The sequence below is a fragment of the Plecotus auritus genome, assembly GCF_963455305.1.
Source record: "Plecotus auritus genome assembly, chromosome: 9".
Taxonomy (NCBI): Eukaryota; Metazoa; Chordata; class Mammalia; order Chiroptera; family Vespertilionidae; genus Plecotus; species Plecotus auritus.
Genome location: NC_137783.1, coordinates 83,429,598 through 83,451,552, shown reverse-complemented (window position 1 = coordinate 83,451,552; position 21,955 = coordinate 83,429,598). Strand labels below are relative to the sequence as shown.

Below are 21,955 nucleotides of genomic sequence, written 5' to 3'. Positions count from 1 at the left end.
CTGAAGTTAAGAAAATGGAAGCAAAAACATGTACATTTTAAATGTGATTTCACACTAAAAAAAAAAAAGATTTGGAATATGACTAAAATAAAAGGTACTATGCATTTGTAACCCTATTTTTGGCACTGGTTTTGCCTCTACATTTAAGTTTGTCCTACAGATAGTGACCCATGAAATAAGGAGAACAGGTTAACAGGCGAGTGGGGCGCTCAGGCAGACACCACCCAGAATGGTGTGTGGCTTCCTCCGTATGCTTTCTAGTTACAGATGACAGCCACACTTGCTTCAACAACAACAGCAATGACTGTGTAGAACACCACTTTTCTGAATTAAGTTTGCTGAACACGGTTCAGATTATTGGATATGTCAATATGCACAATGCCTTTTAGAAGCATTTACTGTATACCCAAACCCTACTTCATGCAACACACAGTGTCACACAAGTAGTGAAAATGTTATCCTAGTCAAAGGTGCTTGGACATTATTTTCAGGCAGCATTTTACCTTTATTTTAAGTTCACACTAGATGTTTTAGGAGAAAGAAAATGCCAATAAATTTATTTAATATACTTTAATATATTATATAAAACTAGGACAGACACTTTTATTTACCTAAATTGTTACTTTAATTTTCTACCCTATTCTAGACCTCAATTTTACGTAAAAAATTTGTATTTAAATAAGGGATAAAATGTTGCCCAAAAGTCTAATCATGTTACACTTTTGTGTTTTAACTAGATCTACAAATCAAAAAGTTCTTATAGTTAAAAAGATACAATTTGTATCAACAGTAAAAGGTACTTTCTGGTTTTTCAGGGCTTTACTTCGAACTGTAGCATGTGGAGTAATCAGAACACCCAGGGCACCTCGGCAGCCTGAGGAAACATCTGAACGAGTCATCACACTACGTAAAACTCAAACACTGGAGGCAACAGGGAAGTCATGCCAATCACATACTGTCTGCCATTGATTGCAGTATCTACCTTCTAACCGATGAAAATGAATTAGCATCTAGCAAAACCCATGACTTTGAAACCAGAAATATCCCTTACTAATACTAAAACAGACTTTAGTCTGTATCTAAAACTACACTATTTGTGGCAAGAATCTGGCCTTAATAATATAATAGCCCCTCCCCCCATAAAACAACCTTCAGGAAAATGGAAAATATACAGTATCTTACAAAAATGTTAAGTTATCATTTACAGCTCCTCCATCGCCATTTCCATAGTGCAGTATCAATAAGTGTTGCATATTCTCAACACATAAAACCACCTCAGGCCAGCCTTGATAAACAGCAGGAAAGCTAGAGAGTATATTAAGTATAAAAGTTGCATTGAGAATAATTAGATTCATTAAAAACAGGCAAGTACTGCAAAAGGGTTACTTTATCCAGTATTGTTGTGCCCCCAAACAAAAAGACAAACACATTAAAAATACAGGTCAGTGAAAATCTAGGAATTCAATTCCATTTCTACTATCTTCTAGAAGCACATCACAGCTGGATAGCAAAGCTCTAAAGGGTAACAGTTACGGCTTTTGCCTTATTCATAAAATAAAAATGGAAACATTTTTTTCCCATTGATTGCATCTGCTTTCCTTTAAATCTGCCATATTAAATTAACTAATTACGTAACAGACAAAAAAATCTGAACAAAAATAAAACAATAAAAAGTGCCATATTGTAAATCATTCTAGTATATATTGTTACCCATTTCAACATAAACTGGTAACTTACATTTGTTTAAAATATAGTCAGTGCTATAGTATATCTTTGTTTCTATAAATAATGATTATAGCACAAAGAAGCCCACTTTCCCCAAATAAAAATAACTTAAAAAGCTGTAAAAGATTCAATTAAGCTTGGCTTGAAAAAATAGTTTGCTAGGTCTAGTCAAATGTTCAACATTCTGAAGGTATTGTAATTGCTTGCAATTGATAGAGAAACACCAAGTTAATAAAACATGAAATAAGGATAAAAAGTGCTGCATATAAACCCCTGATGCACCAAAGATTAATATCAAAGATCACATCTAATAAATCAAACTGGAAAAATTTCCAGCCAAGGATATAGCTTTAAAAAGGAAATGTTAAAAAAACGTTTGAATGTAAAGCAATCCCGTGATACTTCCACTATGTGGGGCTATACATACAGATTCCATGATACAGTATTTCACATAAATGGATACTATATAACCTCCTTGCTGAGAAGGAGATCACATGTGCTATTGTAGCAAACCTCCCTCAGCATTTGAGCTGAACAAAAAACTACTAAACACCACAAAGATGCATCATCTTTCAATAGCCCAGCTGCGATTTCTCCATTAAAATGGCTGCGGCTAGCTGCTGGGCGTCTGTCACGTGAGGGTTCCTTTTCATGACAATTCTCACAAGGTCAGGTGGGAAGATGTTGCACAAGTTGATATAAATCTTCTCTCGGTTGTCCGGGTACCTCGGGGGATCCTGCGGCAGCCCGCAGTACGGTATTCGCCAGGTGGGCTCCTGCTGCTCAGGGAGGCTCTGAAAGGTGAAGTGCTCATAGCACGGCTGAGTGGAGCTGTCAGGCAAGGAGTAGGTCTGCCGATAGCCATACGCGTCAATTCCGTACCCCTGCCTGTCCCAGCTCCCCAGCCCCTCCTGGCGGGAGTAAGGCTTTCTCTGTCTTGAAGGGGAACTGTCATACAGCCGAGAGTCAGAAATGCTGTCTAGTCTCGTGGCCACTAAGGACCGCCCCAGGTGTGGTGCCTTGTGTGCTGAACTCGGAGGAGAGGGGTACTCGCCAGGACAACTGGACCGGGCTCCCACAGCTGGGTGCTGCAGATGCATAGCCAGATGTGGAAGAGGAGGCTTGTGATGGTACTTTGGTTCTTCGTGACTGTAACTTTGCACTCTAGTTAAGGGGTCGTGGAAATTCTGCAAGAAGGGTTGGGAATTAAGGCGGCTGTGAGGGTACATATGCTGACACTTTAAGTTCTCTTCTAGTTGTGGGTCGGGAGAACTGACGTAGGACCGGTCGTTGTAGCCCACGTATGAGTCACTGCTCCCACAGCTCATGCTCCCGTCACTGCTGCAGTCGGAGGCTACAGAGCTGATCCTATAATCTGTGTCCAAGGAAAAACGCCTTTCAGGACTTCGTGGGCCTGAGATACTCAGATTTGAATATGCATTCAACATGGAATAATACCCAATGTCAACAGGGGAGTCACATTTGGGGTACTGTTCATAAGGCATTGGCGTTCCATGATTTTTGGTTGTCATCATTATTGGAGGATATTGTCCCTGTGGTCTTGGATCCTGAGGTGGGAAATGAACTCCAGATGGAAGGCCATTGCTTAAAGATGTAGTGCTTTGGGGTTTTGCAGTAGAAGTAGCCGGTATACTCACTAAGGAGGGTACAGACCTGGTTTCCAATTTGTTTTTGGTGGGAAGCTTTTCCTCTAGGTCTGGGTAGGCCTGAGTCCTGATGCTGGGGTCCGACTGCCTCTTTGGGGCGCCTCGCTTGCCGTCGGCAGAGCTGTCAGCCTTGGTGCTGCAGGGGACGCTGTTGCTTTTCACCAGTCCTCCTTCGTTTGCAGTCTTGGCAGCTGTGTTTCTTGACATGGCACGAAGTTCATCGGCCACTGACCGCTGGGGCTGACTGCCCCTTTCTGGATGATAATATTTGCACTTGTGCCCATAGGTGCACTTCTTTCCTGCAAAGAGGAAGATTAATTAGGCGAAGGAGCATGCCCCAGGCCCCCAGCGCTCAGCCTGGTACTACGACTTGGACTAGTGAAAGAAACAAAGGCAGAAACTGAGGCACACCGAGTGCGCCTCACTTCCGAGAAATGCCACCTGCCGTCTCCCCTCTGTTAACAGCACTAAGAAGCTGGCCGAATGACTAACAATCGCCTCCAGAGTTTTGGGTTAATACTGTGTCCTCAACTCCAACCTACCCATTCTCTTCCAGGATGAGTAGGTAGGACATTCTGGGTGGGGGGGAAAGTACTACTGTAATGTGATAAAGCCATTCTGATCTGATGTGTATCTAGATGTAAGAACTCCAAATTTTGATCTAGCTGAAAATTTCATGTAGAAGGAACTGAGTTTTTGGAACTGAGTTTTGGGAGATGCATTTGCATTGAAGTCAATTAGGTACAAATAATTACTTTTTCATGGTTAGAATGTTTTCTTAAGTTTAATTACAAACAAAAGAACTAACACTATGCCATCCAAAATTAAAAATGATTATTAAAAATTTAACAACCTATTCTGTTCTAAAGGCAGATATTAAAATACTCATAAAGCAAGTTACCGTATGGGCAAGGCTGCTTCTTGTGTTCGGGAACAATAGGTTTCTTCCTCAGAAAATTGTCCAGGCTCGGACCATGCCTGCCAAGAGGGTCATCAGGGGGCATGAACCTGTCACGAGTAAAATACAAAATTATACTTAAGTAGGAAGTTGATCATTTAATTCTAAAGACAGTGTAAACATTTATTACTCTAAGGTTTTTTTTTTCAATTTTAATCCAAATACTTTGATTCAACATTTACAGGATAAAAATATTAGTGTACTAAGTTCTCTTGATAATAACAAAATTAAAATGTTTCAGGCTAAACTCATATTTGTTTTAATTTAAATAAGCTTTGAGTCAAACATGTTCTAATTATTTCTTCCTTCCTCTCAGTCTTGGGAATTTGTGAGGATTTTAGAAAACAATCCCAAGGACATTTTAGGAGTTTTATAAATGTCAATGCTGTGAACAGTATAAACAGGTGGGGAGCGACGAGGGGCCGCTGAGGAAGAGAAGGGAGATGAAGTATAGACTGAAGGAGGATGGCAGCTAACAACGCCTCGCATGTCGGAATCTGTACACACATCATCTCGTTTCATGCCAACAGGATCCCTGCAGCATCAGCGCTGCTTTGCGGGTTAATACATTTTTCTAATTTGGGCTTAGATAAATGAAGTTACTTTCGTCTAAGTTCACATGGTGCAGCCAAGATGTCTAACTCCATAGTCCATTCCCTTCCCACTCTCCGAAGGTGCTTCTCAGCTGATGTAGAAAATGTCTTAAGAAAATAAACATTATTTTGGACCGATTGTCCAATGGAAGCAAGAATTCATAGTGTGCATAATGAAAAGCAGTTATGACTGCAGAGTTCTGCTACTAGTTAAGTTACTGTTTGAACTTGAAAGAAACCAAGTATTTACCCATAAAATGTGAATAATTTATGAACTCTTAAGGGGGTGTCAACATGGCTGAGTAGTAACACTTAGCAAATATTAATATAAGAACAATATGGCAACATTAAAATTTAGAAGACAGTCACTCAATCCTACAATCTTAATAAATTAATTTCCACTTATGTGTTGCATTTTAGTCATCTTTCTGAATGCATACTCCATTTTACAAACACAGATTTTATGCTTTGTCTTTTTTTTAAAAAAATATATTTTGTTGATATTTCACAGAGAGGAAGGGAGAGGGATAGAGAGCTAGAAACATCGATGAGAGAGAAACATCGATCAGCTGCCTCCTGCACACCTCCTACTGGAGATGTGCCCGCAACCAAGGTACATGCCCTTGACTGGAATCGAACCCGGGACCTTTCAGTCCGCAGGCCGACGCTCTATCCACTGAGCCAAACCGGTTTCGGCTATGCTTTGTCTTTTTAACATATGCTTCAATGTTTAATAGCTGTTCATCATCATAATTCAGGAAAGCAGTATTACGTGTAAGTAAATGGTTTTACTCACTTGTCATTGACAAATGAATACATTAATAATCGCTCATCTATGAACTTCTTCCACTCTGGTTTCTCATTAGCCAAATCCCTGTAGTTATCATTGGACACAATTATTCCGTCGGACTCGAAAGCCAGCTTCACGATGAACCTGTCATCGTAGCACACCACGCGCCTGCCCTGGACTCGCCGGGACGGAGTAAACACCAGGATTTTCTCCTTCTCTAATTTACGAAGAATCTCTTGATCTGCAGGGTAGAATTTCAGGAATAAATACATACGTAACACATGTAGCAACTTCACACATGTGAGCTTTTATAAGACAAACTATCTATATGTAATCCTTTCATTAGGGATTATTATTTTACAGTTTATGGATGTAGCAAATTTGTAACTCCCAATATTTTTCCTTCAGGATTTCTAATAAAGCTTTAAAAATAGTCCCCCTCAAATGAACTTAAAAAATATAAAACGTTTAAAACTTCAAAAACGTTTATAAGTTAAGAAAAATTAAAAGCATAAAACTTAAACATGACTGAACAACTTGTGAATTAACTGGAGTTACAATTTTTAAAACTTTTATCTCTTCAGCAGACAATCACTACATGCCTACTCGATGCCATGTACTATGCTAAGTGTTAATGGCCACCGAGATTAAGAATGACCTCCCCTCCAGGAGGTCTTAGGTACTGAACTGGGTAAACATGTTAACTAGTAACAAGGGTTGTAATTGCCACAATAGAAGGATGAGCAAAGTATGAGGGAAGTGGGGATGGAAGAGCAATATGGGTCAACTAGCTCTGAGACTGGCATATAAATTTCATGATGCTCCTGATAAAGTGCCAAAGTTCACTGAGACCAGAACTTTGGTTTAGAAAAGCAGCAGAGAAGTGGAAGAAATGTGGGCTTTGAAGTCAGCAAGTCAAGGCTAACTCTCAGGTTCTGCTGCTTTATGTATATGGCATCAGTCCTACTGTGCCTGTTTCTTCATGTCTTCAAATGCAGCTGGTGGGCTCTGAGGACCAATGAGTTACTATGTGTAGAAGCACTTAGCATAGAGCCTGGAAAGCTCTCAATGAACACTGTGTTCTTTTGCTTAATGTTGTTTAATAGATATATATAATTGTTGCTCTCTTTTAAAAGTAACAGAAAACCAAAATTAAGAGCCTAGTCTCAACTAGAAGATCTGTCACCTTAGAATTATTTTCTGTGTTCCCCAGATAAACTTTTTAAGGGCTGGTGCCATGTCTTATTGATCTCTGTTTCCACCAGCACTCAGCACATCAGTAGATAATAAATGTCTGCGAACAAATACATGAGCTACTTAACCATGTACATTCAGAGGTCTTCTAGTTTATTTACTGTCTATGTTCATGAATAAGCCACTGTACTTTATTTGTAGTCGTGTTTAATCATACAAGATATACCTGGATCCTCACCAAAGTGACTGAAGGAACAAGTGTGGTGGCCATCATCTTGTTAATAGCTAATGAGAAAAACAGGACACTAACTAGGATGGTAATTAGTGATAACTGATTAGCTGACAACTGGTTAGGTCAAGTAACCCTAGCTTAAATATTGGGTCAGTATAGCCAGTAAGTTAATGGAATCTCTAGTTCCTAGGATAGTACCTGAGTCACAGCTGAGTACTTGCTTGTTAAATATTTGGTAAAATAAATGGAAGACTGGCAAAAGAGCTGGTCTGAATCTATAGCTGAGGACTTAAAAATATTTCTTATCAAGTTTATTTTTTTTTTGCTACAGTGAGAAATATGGGACTATTCAATTTCCCAGTTTTAGTCAGGAGGATGGTTATCCTGGAGGAAATATCCAACCTCTGTCAGTTTGTGTGTGCATTGCAGAGACTCAACTGCATACTGAAGCGTTTCAGACACATCATGCTGGTGTTTCAAAAAGTACACTTAGGTGCAATCCACACTGTGTATCCTTTCCCTTCTTTTTAAAAAAATTATATTTTTATTGATTTCAGAGAGGAAGGGAGAGAGAGATAGAGGTAGAAACATCAATGATGAGAGAGAATCATTGATCGGCTGCTTCCTGCACACTCCACACTGGGGGTTCAGCCCGCAACCTTGGTATGTGCCTGACCAGGAATCGAACCATGACCTCCTAGTTCATAGGTTGACATTCAACCACTGAGCCATGCCAGCTGGAAAGTCTTTTTCCCTTCTTGATCTCATAATATTTCTATGCTCAAGAAGCTTCCCAGTCATTTTCATGTTTAAATATTGTTTCTTTTTAGTTCAATTACTGCTAATATTTGGGCATATTTCCTTCTAGTCATTTTCTGTGTATTTTTTCTCTGTTGTTTATATATGTACATATGTATGTATATGTGTGTATACCCACACAAACACAATAATAAAACCTGCCTTGTATGTAAAAGAGCACTTCCTCAGGTCATTAAAAATGCTGCCTAATATTCTAATACATATTCTATCCTATCAATATATACTAATTTATTGAACCATTCTTTTATTTTACTTTATTTTTTTGTTAATCCTCACCCGAGGATACTTTTTTCCCATTGATTTGTAGAGAAAGCGGAAAGGAGGGGCAGAAAGAGAGAGAAACATCGATGTGAGAGAGACACATGGATTGGTTGCCTTCCCACATGCCCCAGTGGGTTCCAGCCTGCAAACCCAGGTACGTACCCTTGACCAGAATCAAACCCGAGACCCTTCAATCCGAAAAACAAAGCTCTAATCAATGAGCATCCGGCTACCTGAACCATTCTCTTAAAGAAAGTATGGTTTGGTTCCATTGCTTTCTATTATAATATTGCACTAAATGTCTTTGTGGTCAGAAATCTTTGTGTGGACTCTGCTTAAATTTACATTTCTTTAATTGCTAATGAGGTGAACCCTTTTTCCTCTTATTTGGCACCTGCTTTCTTCTGCAAGCTGTCTATTCCTCCCCTAGTACCATTTATATATAAAAAAAACCTCTGTTTTCTCAATGCATATGAGCTCCTTATATGCTAAAAACATGGGTTCTGTGTTTACTGGTTGTATTTTTTTTTTTAGTCAAATAAAAAGATTTCTCATTTTTAAAAAAGTTTCCCAAATACAGAAGTTTAAATTTTGATGCAATTAAATCTATCTTTTCCTTCTTACATCTTTATCTTACATCATATGACAGTTAATTGCAGATGGTTGAAAAATTAATTGCCATAAACTTAAAACCATTAGAGACTATAAGTAAGTAGTCTTTGAATGGCTGGGGAGAACTATCTACTATCTACATATGTATATTTTTCTCAAAGAGTTATCCAATGTCTTGGTACTACTGGCTGAATTATGCCTGCCTCTCCCACTTTATAGTTTCCATAGGCCACGGTCTGATTCCTTGGCTCTGGACTCCCCACCATAACTTACCTATCTGTTCTTAAGGATTTAAGGATTACAGATAAAAATAAAGTCTTAAAATGAGACTTCAGATAAATGGTAAGTGGTCTGTCCATTTGTTTTTGGGTGTGAAGTGTATTTTCTTCACCCAGGTCCTCAGTTTTTGCTAATGCTGGAGGTGCAGAGGAGCGAAATTACTTAACTTGAGCAAAATGTTCAGCAACAATAATTAGCAGGCACAGTGGACATTTTTGGCTGAAACTCAGACATTTAGAAATTACAGAATAATGTAAAACACAGATACTTTATTGGGACAGAGAGTTTCCTTCCACCTGATACCAGACAGCATATCCTGAGTCTCAGATATTTTTTGATCTGCAGTCATTATAATTTGATTGTCACCTAGCCTAATTTTTATAGTAGATGAGAAAATTGTGGTCCAAAGAGGTTCTGTCTGTTGCTCCAAGTCCTATGGCTAGTAAATGGCAAAGGCAGTCGAATCTAAATCTCCTGACACCTAGCATGTCTCTAAAGGTCAGAATTTAACAAAATTTGAAGTAAAAAGTTTCAAAGTTCAAAACAAAAACTCAGCTTGTGTAGCAAGGATTACTGTTTAACATAATCAGATGGTTTGAAAATTAATTTTCCACCCAAGGCCCTGTGGCCATCACATAGTCTGAGGAAACAAACAGGTTGACACAATGTGCAGTGACAGGGGGCAGTGCGGGATACTCCTGGAAACTAAGCACAGAGCCAATGGGGCTTACCTGTAATGAGAGCATCAGGCCGGGACTGCTCTTTTCTCCAAGCAGGAACAAAAACAGTGACATCTCTGTGGCCTCTTTCCAAAAACCAATCCACTGCCAGTTTTATTCCTCGGCAGGAAAATACTTCTTTGTTTCCGTGGCTGAAAGATTATTTTAGAACATTTTACACAACAAAACCTAAATTTAACTTAATTCAAATTTGAAAACAGGAATGATCACATCATTACAATAGTAATAGGAGCTTTCAAATTTGAGATGAAGTTGAATAGCTCAAAGAAACTCTAAGATAACTTAGAAGTTGAAAATCTGTGAGAAAAAAATTAAGAAAATTGGGATTATTGTGTGGAGAATAATAAGTTTTCGTATGTAAAGTTGTAAAGGGTAACAAGTCAGAAAGATACATGCTCTTTTTGACCAGAAAGGGGCCTCAAACACAGCAAGAATAGTTTCAATCAAGTGTAAAAGAGAAGCCACAAAGAAATCTGTAAAAACAGTAGAATGGAGCCCAGCCAGTGTGGCTCAGTGATTGAGCATCGACCTATGAACTAGGTCATGGTTCACTTCCTGGTCAGGGCACATACCTGAGTTGTGGGCTCAATCCCAGGTAGGGGGTGTGAAGGAGGCAGCCGATCCATGATTCTCTGTCATCATTGATGTTTCTATCTCTCTCTCCCTCTCTGAAATCAATAAAAATATATTTAACAAAATAGTGGAATGGAATACCTATTTGTTTTTAAAAACTTCCTTCTCAAGAGTTCTTATATTTCAATATAATGAATAAGTAATGTACAAAATGTATTAGGTGACCACGTAAAACAACATACATGGGAAAAGTATGTTCACAGTGCTTAGTCTCATACAAGAAACACTTTCCATGTCCTTTAATGAAAAGACACCCGAAAGGTAAAATGAGTTATGTAAAAAAAAAAAAAAAAAAAAAAAAAAAAAAGACACCCGGTTTCTGTTTAACACTATTGTGTTAGACAAGGATTAAAGACGACACAAGGGCATTCAGAGCTGGATCAGCAGTTTCAGTGCCTAAAAGAAAATGCCCAACTAAGAGATAGTCATTCAACAAGTATTCATGCGGCACCAGGCTCTGCTTGTGCACTGTAGCCTAAGAATTCAAAACAACACTTCTGAGGTTTGTAAAAGAAGTCTCTTGTTTTGAATGCAGTAATTGCATTCTTTTTAAAAACGTATTTATTTTTTATTGTTGACACTGCATTCTTTTATAGTTTGAGCTCTGAAGGCTGCGTTTCTTATCTTTAATGGAGACAGATATTCTTTACTTCTTATGCCTGAGGAAGGCTAAATGAAATAGGTGGACAAACGCTTTACTAACGTTTAGCACAAACTGAACATTAAGTAAATTAATATATTGTTATAGTGGTCTCCTGTGAAACACTGGAACCATCTAATATGGCTAATCATTTTAAAAACGAAAGGGAAATAGACCACCTTGTTTTGCAGATATTGAAAGCTATAAATGCAAACCAGAGGCACTATGGTTCCACGCCCCTCCTGATGGTCCTGGGCAGGATCAGAGGTGAAATCAGATGTGCTGGAATTTTCAGAGAAAGGGATACAGGATGGGGGACTCTGAAGTCACATTTTCTGGGTAAGAAGGGCTACCTGACAGCCTCACCAATGATACAAAGTGATGCCAGGTTTCATGGAAAATACATTTAATCAGTCTTCTGGAAAACTACAGAAAATGCTGGCAGCATCTTTTGAGAGAATATATATATATATATATATATATATATATATATATATATATATACTGTTCCTAAATAGAAACACTCAATGTGCTAAAACATAACCATCTTGTTTTGCATGAATGCTCTGAAATCTAAGTGTATGAGTATTTGCTGGTCATTATGCCATTTGCTTACTCAGACTTGAGCATTGACCTACTCTGGCACTAAGAGACGATAGAAGCATTTTCTGCCCAATTACTTCATCTGTAAGGGCGACTGTCACATTTCACTGCAGGAAGAGAAGATTCCACCTTCTATTTAAAGAACTTTCATACAATGTGGGTAAACAGCAAACATGAGAAAGGTTCTACACAGGCTGAAACAGGATACTGTACCACACACTACTGACAGTATAAGTTGTTCTCATATCCTTTCTTTCCCCTCGGCCCTCGCCCCCATGCCTATCCCAGAAAACCTCACAGGGAGAGAGCAGGAGGAAGGAAGGCCACACTGAGAATGGGAAATGGAAACATATAAAGAACCTGGGTTTCTAAGCCGATGGACCTACATCCATCTCTGATCTTGTTATCTGAGAAAAAAGACCCTCCCTCATTTGTTTAAGACACTGTAGTTAATTTTTCTGTTATTTGCAGCTACACACATCCTTAACTGCTACATTAATCAAACCATAAACCAAAAACACTGGCAAAGATATACTAATATCAGAAAAAATATTTTATGGCAAAAATTACTAGCAACAAAAAGTTATTACATAATAGTAATAAAGGAATAATTCATAAGGAAGCTATAATAATTGTGATCTCAGTCTCCATATGAGGATTGCAAAAGATCACAGGATTTCTAGAATAAATGAACAGACCCACATACAATGGACAGATGGAGCAGAAAACACTTAGTGAGACTGTAGACTGGACAATGAACAATTACAAGCCTGATCTAATCGACATGGGCAAAACCCTGCACAAAATTAGGGAAGAGAAAGTCTTTTCAAGAGCACAGGAAAGACTGATGAAATTAGCTGTGTGCTAGGCCTCAGAACAGATTTCAACGGACATCAGACATACGTATCACAGATAACATATTTTGACAATGTTATTACATTGAAGATAAAAGGTTCTAGTTTAAAATGAATATTGCTGTTCACCAGCAAACCAATTAAAATTTTAAAAAATAATCCCATTTGTAACAGTAACAAAAACTAAACAAATCTAAAGAGAAAGGTAAAGCAAGAGATTTATAGAGAAGATGAATATTGAAAACCTGTAGTAAAGGGAATAAGAGAAAACCCAAGTGAAAGGAACAATGAACCATCTTCCTGGATGCAATACTCCAATTAATCTATAGTGCATTGCAACTCCAAGAAAAATCCTCAAAGGGCTTTTTATGGAACTTGAGAAGCTGATCCTAAAGTTAACATGGAAAAACAAAAGGCCAAGAGTAGTTAAGCAATTTTGAAGAACAAAAGAGGAGGATCTTCCCCATTAGTTATCAATACTTAGTATAAAACTACAGAAATCCAATCACTGTTGTATTGGTATAGGCTAGTTGTCGGCAAACTCATTAGTCAACAGAGCCAAATATCAACAGTACAACGATTGAAATTTCTTTTGAGAGCCAAATTTTTTACACTTAAACTTCTTCTAACGCCACTTCTTCAAAATAGACTCGCCCTGGCCATGGTATTTTGTGGAATAGCCACACTCAAGGGGCCAAAGAGCCGCATGTGGCTTGCGAGCCACAGTTTGCCGACCACTGGTATAGCCAAAGATAAAAAACAAAACATAAAATATGTAATAGAAAAGTGACCGTAAAATGGTACACACATGTGTAAATGTTAAAAGTGACATTACAAATCAATTCAACAAACAGTATTAGGGCAATTGGTTATTTATATGGGAAAAATAAAATTGTGTTTTTATCTCAAACTGTACACAAAAGTAAACTGTAGATAGATCAAAGATTTAAATTTGAAAAGAAATATAAAACTTTTAGAAGAAATTATAGGAGACATTTACATCAGGATAGGAAATACATGCTATATCAAGGAAAAGACTGATACATTTGGGCACATAAAACTTCTTTATGTAAAAGACTCCACGAACAAAATAAAAATGCCATAGACTGGGAGAAGGTATTGCAACATATAGCACCAACCAAAAGGCTAGTCCTCATCTATATATATATAAAAGGCTAAGTGACCGTCCGACCAACTGACTGTCTGACCGGCCGGTAGGTATGACTACCAGGGGGCAGACGCTCAACGCAGGATCTGCTGAGCAACAGCAACTTTGCAGAGTGCCCTCTCACATTCCAGGACCCCTCAGGGGATGTCAGAGAGCCAGTTTCAGCCTGATCCCCGCAGGCCAGGCCGAGCAACCCCACCTGCTGGAGGGACCCTGCTCACTCTGCAGATGCCCTTTGAGCCATGGCGCTGCCCCATGTGTGGCTGGCTGGGGAGGGACTGCGGGAGGTTGGCTCCGGGGTGTGTCGGGCCTGCCTCGACCTGTCTCGCCCAGTCCTGCCCTGCTGGCCACCTTCTAATTAACTTCCTTTCAATGTGCACGAATCCGTGCATCAGGGCGCTAGTAATATATAAAATACTCCTGACATCGAGAAGTTTTTGGTGTAACCAGTTTTTTCTCTGTGTGTGTTTTTTAAAGGCAAAAGATATGAGCAAATTCACAGAAGAGAAAACCCAAATGACCAACAAACATGAAAAGATGCTCAATAGTGAAGAAATGCAAATTAAAGCCAAAATGAGACACAACTTCACACTCATCAGATTGGAAAAAATAAAGTTTGCAAACACCAGATGTTGCCAAGGATGTGTGAAAGCAAGAACTCATAGATTACAGGTGGGAGTGTGAATTGGGGTAACAATTCAGGAGAACAATTTGGCAAAACTTTATAAAGTTGAAGGCGTGTTTTCTCTAAAACACAGTATTTCACATTTAGGTTGAAGAAACCCAACGGTAACTTGAAAAGGTTTAATGCAGTTAGCAGCTGGCATTCATCCTTGGCCCAGCCTTAGATCTCACACAGGGGCAGGCTAAAGTCTCATCTCCGACAGGGAGAGGGAAAGGCAGACAAGTGGGGATATGTAGGGTGGGTTCCTGAGTCTCCAATACTTTCCCAGCCAGTCTTTCCCTTACCAGGCCAAAGAAATGAATGCTGACCAGGAAATCCTGGAAGGGCTGCTGTGCCTTAGAATTCCTTGCCAGCCAAGGCCCACAATCACCCCTAGTAATTCCTATTAAAGTCTAAGTAGACAACTACCAACTGGGTCCAAACAGCAGATGGGACTTCCACAGACTAGGAGAGGCTGTGGGAGACTGACCTTCATCTAACCTTACTGAGTGACGCATGTTGAAGGATGTGACTAATCACATGTGCTGGATACAATATAAGGGGCAACTGAGGAGGTTCTGATAACCAATTATAAAAACAGTGTAAGCTGACAAAACTACGAAAAACAGGATGTCAGAGTAAGCACAATGTACTCACTGGTGCAAAGTAACTATCTGCTGAGTGTTTACTAAAAAGGTTGGATGGTATTTAGGAATTGTAGCTTTAATTTCATATAAACAGAGAAGAAAAATTATTATAGTTCTGTAGCCACTTTCAAGCTATATCTGCACAAATTCAGGGTCATTTCTTCTCAGTACTAAAAATAGCTAATTCTAATTTTATGAATTGGCATGCTCCTTTGGGCCTCAAATTCTTTTTTATTTCAACCCTTTGGCAATAAGGATGGTCTACCTCAAGTGAGTCCTTTGCTGGGTGAATTTGTTGAAAGATATTGGCCACTTTTAATTAGTCAAGAAACCCAGAAGGTTTACTAAAAAGCATCCCTTCAACTACTCTGGCTCAGTGGGATCAGACTCCCAGGGAAAATTCCAAATCCTCACTGCAAATGTTTAATTCCTATTGATCAAAATGGGTAACACAGGCTCGAAGGTTGCATGTGGTTCACCATTGGTTTTAATGGTAGCAAACGACAAGAAACCTGTCAGCAGGTCTCTTTCTTAAAAGCCTTAATTTACTGTCATGTTTGGAACAGGCAAGCGTATAAAATCCTGTTTTGCAATGGCCAGAGAGAGGAAGGCTCATTTGAAGTAGATAAACTGGTATATTTAGAGAGATTTTAGAAAAGCCATTCATTAAGTAAAGGAACTACTGGTATCTCTGGATCCCAGGAAATGAATGAACTGGACAGCCATAAAGAATTAAGAAACAGAAAGCTCCTTTCTCTGTCTCCAGGTTCTCAACCCTTCTCTGCTGTTGCTCCTGCTCCCCTATTCCTTTCACCCTTCTTTGCCTCAGTCTGGGACCTGGGAGATGACCATTGCTTGGCTGGATGGTTCCCAATGGCTTTAGGATCTGGGAGTAACTTCCCTTTGGAAGAGAGAGAATTACCAGCCTTACCTAAATGTTCTGATATGGACTCTACCCCTGAGAATTCCCTGGCACTCCACATGCAACACAGCTAGGGTAGTAGAAATGATTAACAGGAAGGAACAAGGAGCCTGAGAGCCAGGGTTCTTTTCCCAGCCTTACAAAGGGTTCAGCATTCTGGAGAAAGGGGGTGCGCGTAGATGATTAAGAAGGAGTCCAAGGACGAAAGATAATTTTGAAAGGCATTGGGGGTCAGAGGAGCTTCAGCTAAAGGGAGCTAAAGACTCTTCCCTTGACCAAGGACCTGTGCTTTTATTCAACACAATTTGTCCCAAGGCAAGGTGGAAATATACACTTCAAAGGGTAAGGTATCAAAGGGTAGAATACAGAAGCATTATCAGTTTGGGGAATAGCCTACAGCTGTTCAGGTGTTTGGCCAACAGGAGACAATAAAATGCCCTGAGCTGTATGGCAGCAAACAATCCTATTCAGGTTTGGGGGAAGTGCCGTGTTTCCAACAGGTAAACTATATTTGACTCAACCCTGTTGAGCTCCCCAAGTCCCATCAACCTTTTGATGGAACTCTTGTAATTATTACATGCTGGAATTGGTTCTCGGCACCTGAGGATTCAGATAAAAGACTGTCTTAGAATGAAGGCCTCAGGTTGGCAAATGGTTGCTCTGATAACTTGGAAGAAAGGGAAACAGCAAAATGAGACTAAAACTGCAGTGCCATACAAACCAACTTACTTTTCATCTCAATGTGAAAAAAAAAATCAACCCTATTCTTTTGGAGCCCCAGGGACTCGTGCATTCTGTGAACTCACTGTTCAGCAAACTCTTTTCTTCCCCAGGATTGCTGGGTGTATCGGATGTGGTGAGAGTGCATATGCCCCTTTCCCTACTTCATATTACCCACCTGAAGAGTCACCTTCTAGCACTTTGGAAAGCTCTGCAAAAATGCACCAGGGCTCCCCAGCACGTTGCCATCTGCAGCCCTCTGCAGGATGGGCACTGGCTGCTGCAAGAGTCTTGCCTCTTGATGACTCTGCTCGACTAATCAAACAGGCATCATGGGGCCAAAGGATAACCCTCACAAGGGAGTACCCTGGGCTCGGGCACCTCCTCCAGCTCAGGCTGCTCCTCAGGCCTGGAACACCCACTGCGGGCACTGCTGACAGTAATCTTTGAAATCCTTCTGCAGCAGGTGACCTGGAAAGGCTGCCCTGCCACTGCTGCATGAGTCTCCATTGATTTCATCACTGGGCCTTTTCTAACTTAACAGGATGGATTTGGGGGCAGATCAGATGGATTCCTCTACAGCTCTGTGGTAGCCTTGTTGCTGGAATTTAAGTGAGAAAAAGTACCTGGATGGTAAGGATAGACAGTTTCTCAGGTATTGGCAATAGCAATCCTGTTTTGGGGGAAAATGGAGAAAGGGGAAGGCAAAAAGAAATGCAGGGCTGCACTGTTACCTGCCCAGTTAGAATTATTCACAAAGGGAGGAAACCTTTTTCTGGGAACACCAACAAATAAGAGAGGGCTCTCGAATGGAGTCAGTACGACGCCACTGTAAGAAGCCAAGGACACTAGAAGAGGAATGCTGAGAGACTGAGGAAGATGGCTGCCCAGCTGCCCAGGGCCGGCCAAGGCTTGCACTGTCGGCAGTGGCAGCAGCAGAGGTATGATGGGGGCATCACCTTGCCCTGATGGCTGGGTCGCCTCCTGCCCTGAGGGTTCCTGGACTGTGAGAGGGGGCAGGCTGGGCTGAGGGACCCCCCCCCCCACCTCCAGTGCATGAATTTTCATGTACCGAGCCTCTAGTTTCTTATAATTGGGTAATTTTTTCCATTTCTTATAATTACTAACACTAGTTAGGTGAACTGTAATTAACTTTATTCATATGAAATAGGACTACTGATGTTGATGTTTGCTAGGTTAGGGTTTAAACAAACACATTTGAGATAACAGGGAAGTTTATTGACCATTGGCCTATTAAAATTCATGACTGACGACAACTAGAATTATGTACTTAGGGTTATAAAGAGATGCAGTGGAATATAATTAATATTTGCCTTTGTCAGACTCCATGTGATCTAACTAAACAACGGAAAAAAAAACTAGTTCTGATTCTTTGATTCTTTTCTTAGTCTCTATGGATTTTCCTTAAAACAGTAAGAGAAATGGTTTATCACTAAGTAACCTGTAATATCTATGACACTTACCTAGAGAGAACGTGAGCTGTCCTTTAATTAATTATTTAATTAATATTAAGTCCCTACTGAGGGGCTTAAAACATATTCCAATGAGAGGCTATCCAATAGAAATACAATGCAAACCACATATATAATTTTAAATACTCTAGTATAGCACATTTTTAAAAAGTAAAAAGCTGTTGACATTAATTTTAGTAATAAATTGTGTTTAACTCAATGTTTCAAAAATGATGTTAACACAATCAACATAAAAGTTATTTTACATATTTTTGTATTAAGTTTTCAAAATCTGATATGTATTTTACATTTATAGAATATCTCAATTTGGACTAGACATATTTTTTTAATCCTCACCTGAGGACAGTTTTTTATTAATTTTTTTAGAGAGAGAGAAGAGGAGAGAGGGAAACACTGATGTAATAAAGAAACGTTGATCGGCTGTCTTCCAACTGGGATCGAACCCTCAACCTATGAATGTGCCCTCACCAGAATTGAACCTGCAACCTTTTGGTGTATGGATAGATGCTCCAACCAACTGAGCCACCCAGCCAGGGCTGGACTAGACACATTTTAAAAGCTTGATTGCCACATATGACTAGTAGTTATCATATTAGGTTGTACAGGTTCATGACACATAATTTCAATAAACTTTTGTTGAGGGACAAAAAGCAAATTTGAATGAACTCTGGCAATTGTAATCTCTCCTCCAATCTAAACCAAAAACGCAGACTAGGTGTCCAGGAGGATTTTATTAACTACTAGTGGCCTGGTGCACGAAAGTCGTGCACATTAAAAGGGGATTAATTAGAGGAAATAATTTAATATTACTAGTTGCCCTTTCTCTATAATAGAAGTGTCAGAGATGAAAGAAAATTAGTAAAATGTATATGAAAACCTTCCTCCTGTCAGAATCTGGGGCGCACCATGGGACCCAGAGTCAAGTCCCCGCCCACCCACATGCACCTCAAAATTGCTTGAGACCCAGACCTGGCCGGCCCCTACCCCATTGGGCTAGATCCAGACCCGGCCAGTCCCACCTTTGTCAAGCCCCGCCGGGCAGGGGATATGGCCTCAGGTCCCCTGGCCCAGGGCCAGGACGGGGGGCATGGCCTGAGGTCCCCCAGCCCAGACCGGGGTTGGGGGCATGCCTTGAGGTCCCCTGTCAAGCCCCGCCAGGTGGGGGACATGGCCTGAGATACCCTGTCAAGCCCTGCTGGGTGGGGGGCATGGCCTGAGGTCCCCCGTCAAGCCCCACCAGGTAGGAGACACGGCCTGAGATACCCTGTCAAGCCCCGCTGGGAGGGGGGTGTGGCCTGAGTTCCCCCAACCCAGTACTGGGGGTGCACCTTGAGTTCCCCTGTCAAGCCCCCTGGGTGGGGAGCATGGCCTGAGGTCCCCTGTCAAGCCCTGTCGGACGGGGGGATGCAGCCTCAGGTCCCCTGGACCGGTGCTGGGGCGGGGGGTGCGGCCTGAGGTCCTCTGTCAAGCCCTGAGGCCCCCCGGCCTGGCACTGGGGTGGGGGGAGCAGCCTGAGGTCCCCTAGCCCAGCACCAGGACGGGATGTGCACCTTGAGGTCCCCCATCAAGCCCTGCCGGGCAGGCGGCGTGGCCTCAGGTCCCCTGGCCTGGCGCGGGGGGGCAGAGGGCGAGGACTGAGGTCCCCGTCAAGCCCCGCCGGGTGAGGGGTGGAGTCTGAGGTCCCCTGTCAAGCCCCACCTGGTGGGGGGTGCGGCCTGAGGTCCCCTGGCCTGGCGCTGGGGCAGGGGGAGCAGCCTGAGGTCCCCTAGCCCAGCACCAGGACGGGAAGCACACCTTGAGGTCCCCTGTCAAGCCCTGCCTGGTGTGGGGTGAGGCCTGAGATTCCCCTGTCAAGCTCTGCCAGGTGGGGGACATGGCCTGAGGTCCCCTGTAAAGCCCCACAGGGGCGGGGGAGGGCGTAGCCTCAGGTCCCTGCTGACTGCTCGTTAAGGCTCCTTATGGGAACTTGGCCTCAGCTGTGGGTGCAGCCATCTTTGTGATGGAGTGATGGTCAATTAGCATATTCCCTCTTTATTAGATAGGATAAATCAGTGCTGCACTTATCTAGCACACTGGCAACAGGACAGCAAATCCACCAAACAACTGGAGGCAAAATGGCCTTCAATATTCAATTGACATCAAAAGGAGTTCTCAATTTCTTATGCCTTCAGAAACCAGGCAAAAGACTCTGCACTTTTAAAAAGATTCACTAGAAGCTTAAAACCCATTTATACAGACTAAATTTTGCTTGCATTTTACAAATATATGGGCTGTTCTTGATAGAAAGGTTATCACAACTTATACATTTTCTTTTTAAAAATATACTAGAGGCCCGGTGCATGAAATTCATGCACACGGCCGCGGGGGGGGGGGGGGGTGCCCTCAGCCAAGCCTTTCCAATCCGAGACATCCCTCTCACAATCTGGGACCACTAGCTCCTAACTGCTCACCTGTATGCCTGCCTGATCGCCCCTAACTGTTCCCTCTGCCAGCCTGATCACCCTTAACTGCCTCTGCCTGCCAGCCTGATTGCCCCTAACTGCCCCCCATGCTGGCCTGGTCCCCCCTAACTGCCCATGCAGCCTATTATTCAGCTGTTACTGTTACTGTGATGGCATCCCAGAAAATTTGCATATTCCTCTATTATTAGTATAGATTTTTATTGATTTCAGAGAGGAAGAGAGAGGTAGAAACATCAATGATGAGAGAGAATTATTGATCAGCTGCCTCCTGCACTCCCCCCCCCCCCCCCCGCCCTCACTGGGGATTGAGCCAGCAACCTGGGAGCATCGAACCCTGACCTCCTGGTTCATAGTTTGATGCTCAACCACTGAGCCACACTGGCTGGGCAAACTTATACATTTTCTCTGTTCATATTCTAATTCTAAAATCTACATCTGGTTTTTGTTCAACTTTAAGAAAATGATGGTAAGGTCTGACCTGGAGTGCTTTTCTACATTCAGTCAACACTGAGATTTGTACCAACAGCAGCTGGTTTCTAACGTGTTCCTTTTGTGGAGGTTGGAGGTGGGGTGGAGGAGTGTAAACTGTCAAGAAAATGGTTGCTTTCATTTCTCTATTCTATACCATCTGATTGGTAGAGAAAAGTCATAGTATTCTTAGTTCATCTTTTTTTTTCAGGAGATTTCTACAACTTAACCTTTGCATATATTTTTAAAACATAAGTAGGTCTCCTTGTCTCCAGTTTTAGTGTTCAAATTCTCTAAATTTATCTGCAGAGTGATCTTTCTTAAAGGCAAATGATATGCCACTTCTTCCTTGCTTAAATTCAATAGCATGAATCCTATTGGCTAAAAGTGATCCACCTGAAATTATTAGCAAAGAAAATATTTGTCCTAATATTCTATACAAACATGCACCAATATTGCTTACCCACCCGTCTGGAGATTTGATCTAAACCCAGAAACCAGGCTTCAATGTCCAAGATAGAGAGCTTATAATGGTGTGTGGTGGTGGTAGAGTTTCAATAGTTAGTTCATATCAAAAAGAAAAAAGTGTCTAACTTCCACTCTGACTCAACAGAAGAATTTGTGCTACAGCATAATGCAGAGGCAGTGCTGAGGCTCTGAGTTTTCCTTGTTCACCATTCTTATCGTTTATAATATCTGGTAGAAGCTAAAGTAGAATATAGAGATATAGTTAATTTTAATAAAGTCATTAAAGTATATTGAAGAAATCAAGGAATTTTAGGAATCAAGGGCTATGACACTCAACTCCCAT

General features: G+C 41.1%; 1 protein-coding gene across 1 annotated transcript in view; it reads right to left on the bottom strand.

Annotated features, from left to right (window-relative positions):
• Nucleotides 1-2,154: 2,154 nt before the first annotated feature.
• Nucleotides 2,155-21,955, bottom strand: part of ZC3H12C (zinc finger CCCH-type containing 12C) — a 62,084-nt gene continuing 42,283 nt past the window's right edge. Inside the window, exons 3-6 of the mRNA XM_080641544.1 lie at nt 9,862-10,001; nt 5,740-5,974; nt 4,294-4,400; nt 2,155-3,691 (exon numbers count right to left, since the gene is read on the bottom strand). Coding sequence (XP_080497670.1) covers nt 2,298-3,691; nt 4,294-4,400; nt 5,740-5,974; nt 9,862-10,001 — 1,876 coding nt within the window. The 3' untranslated portion in view covers nt 2,155-2,297. The remainder of the gene's footprint in view (nt 3,692-4,293; nt 4,401-5,739; nt 5,975-9,861; nt 10,002-21,955) is intronic.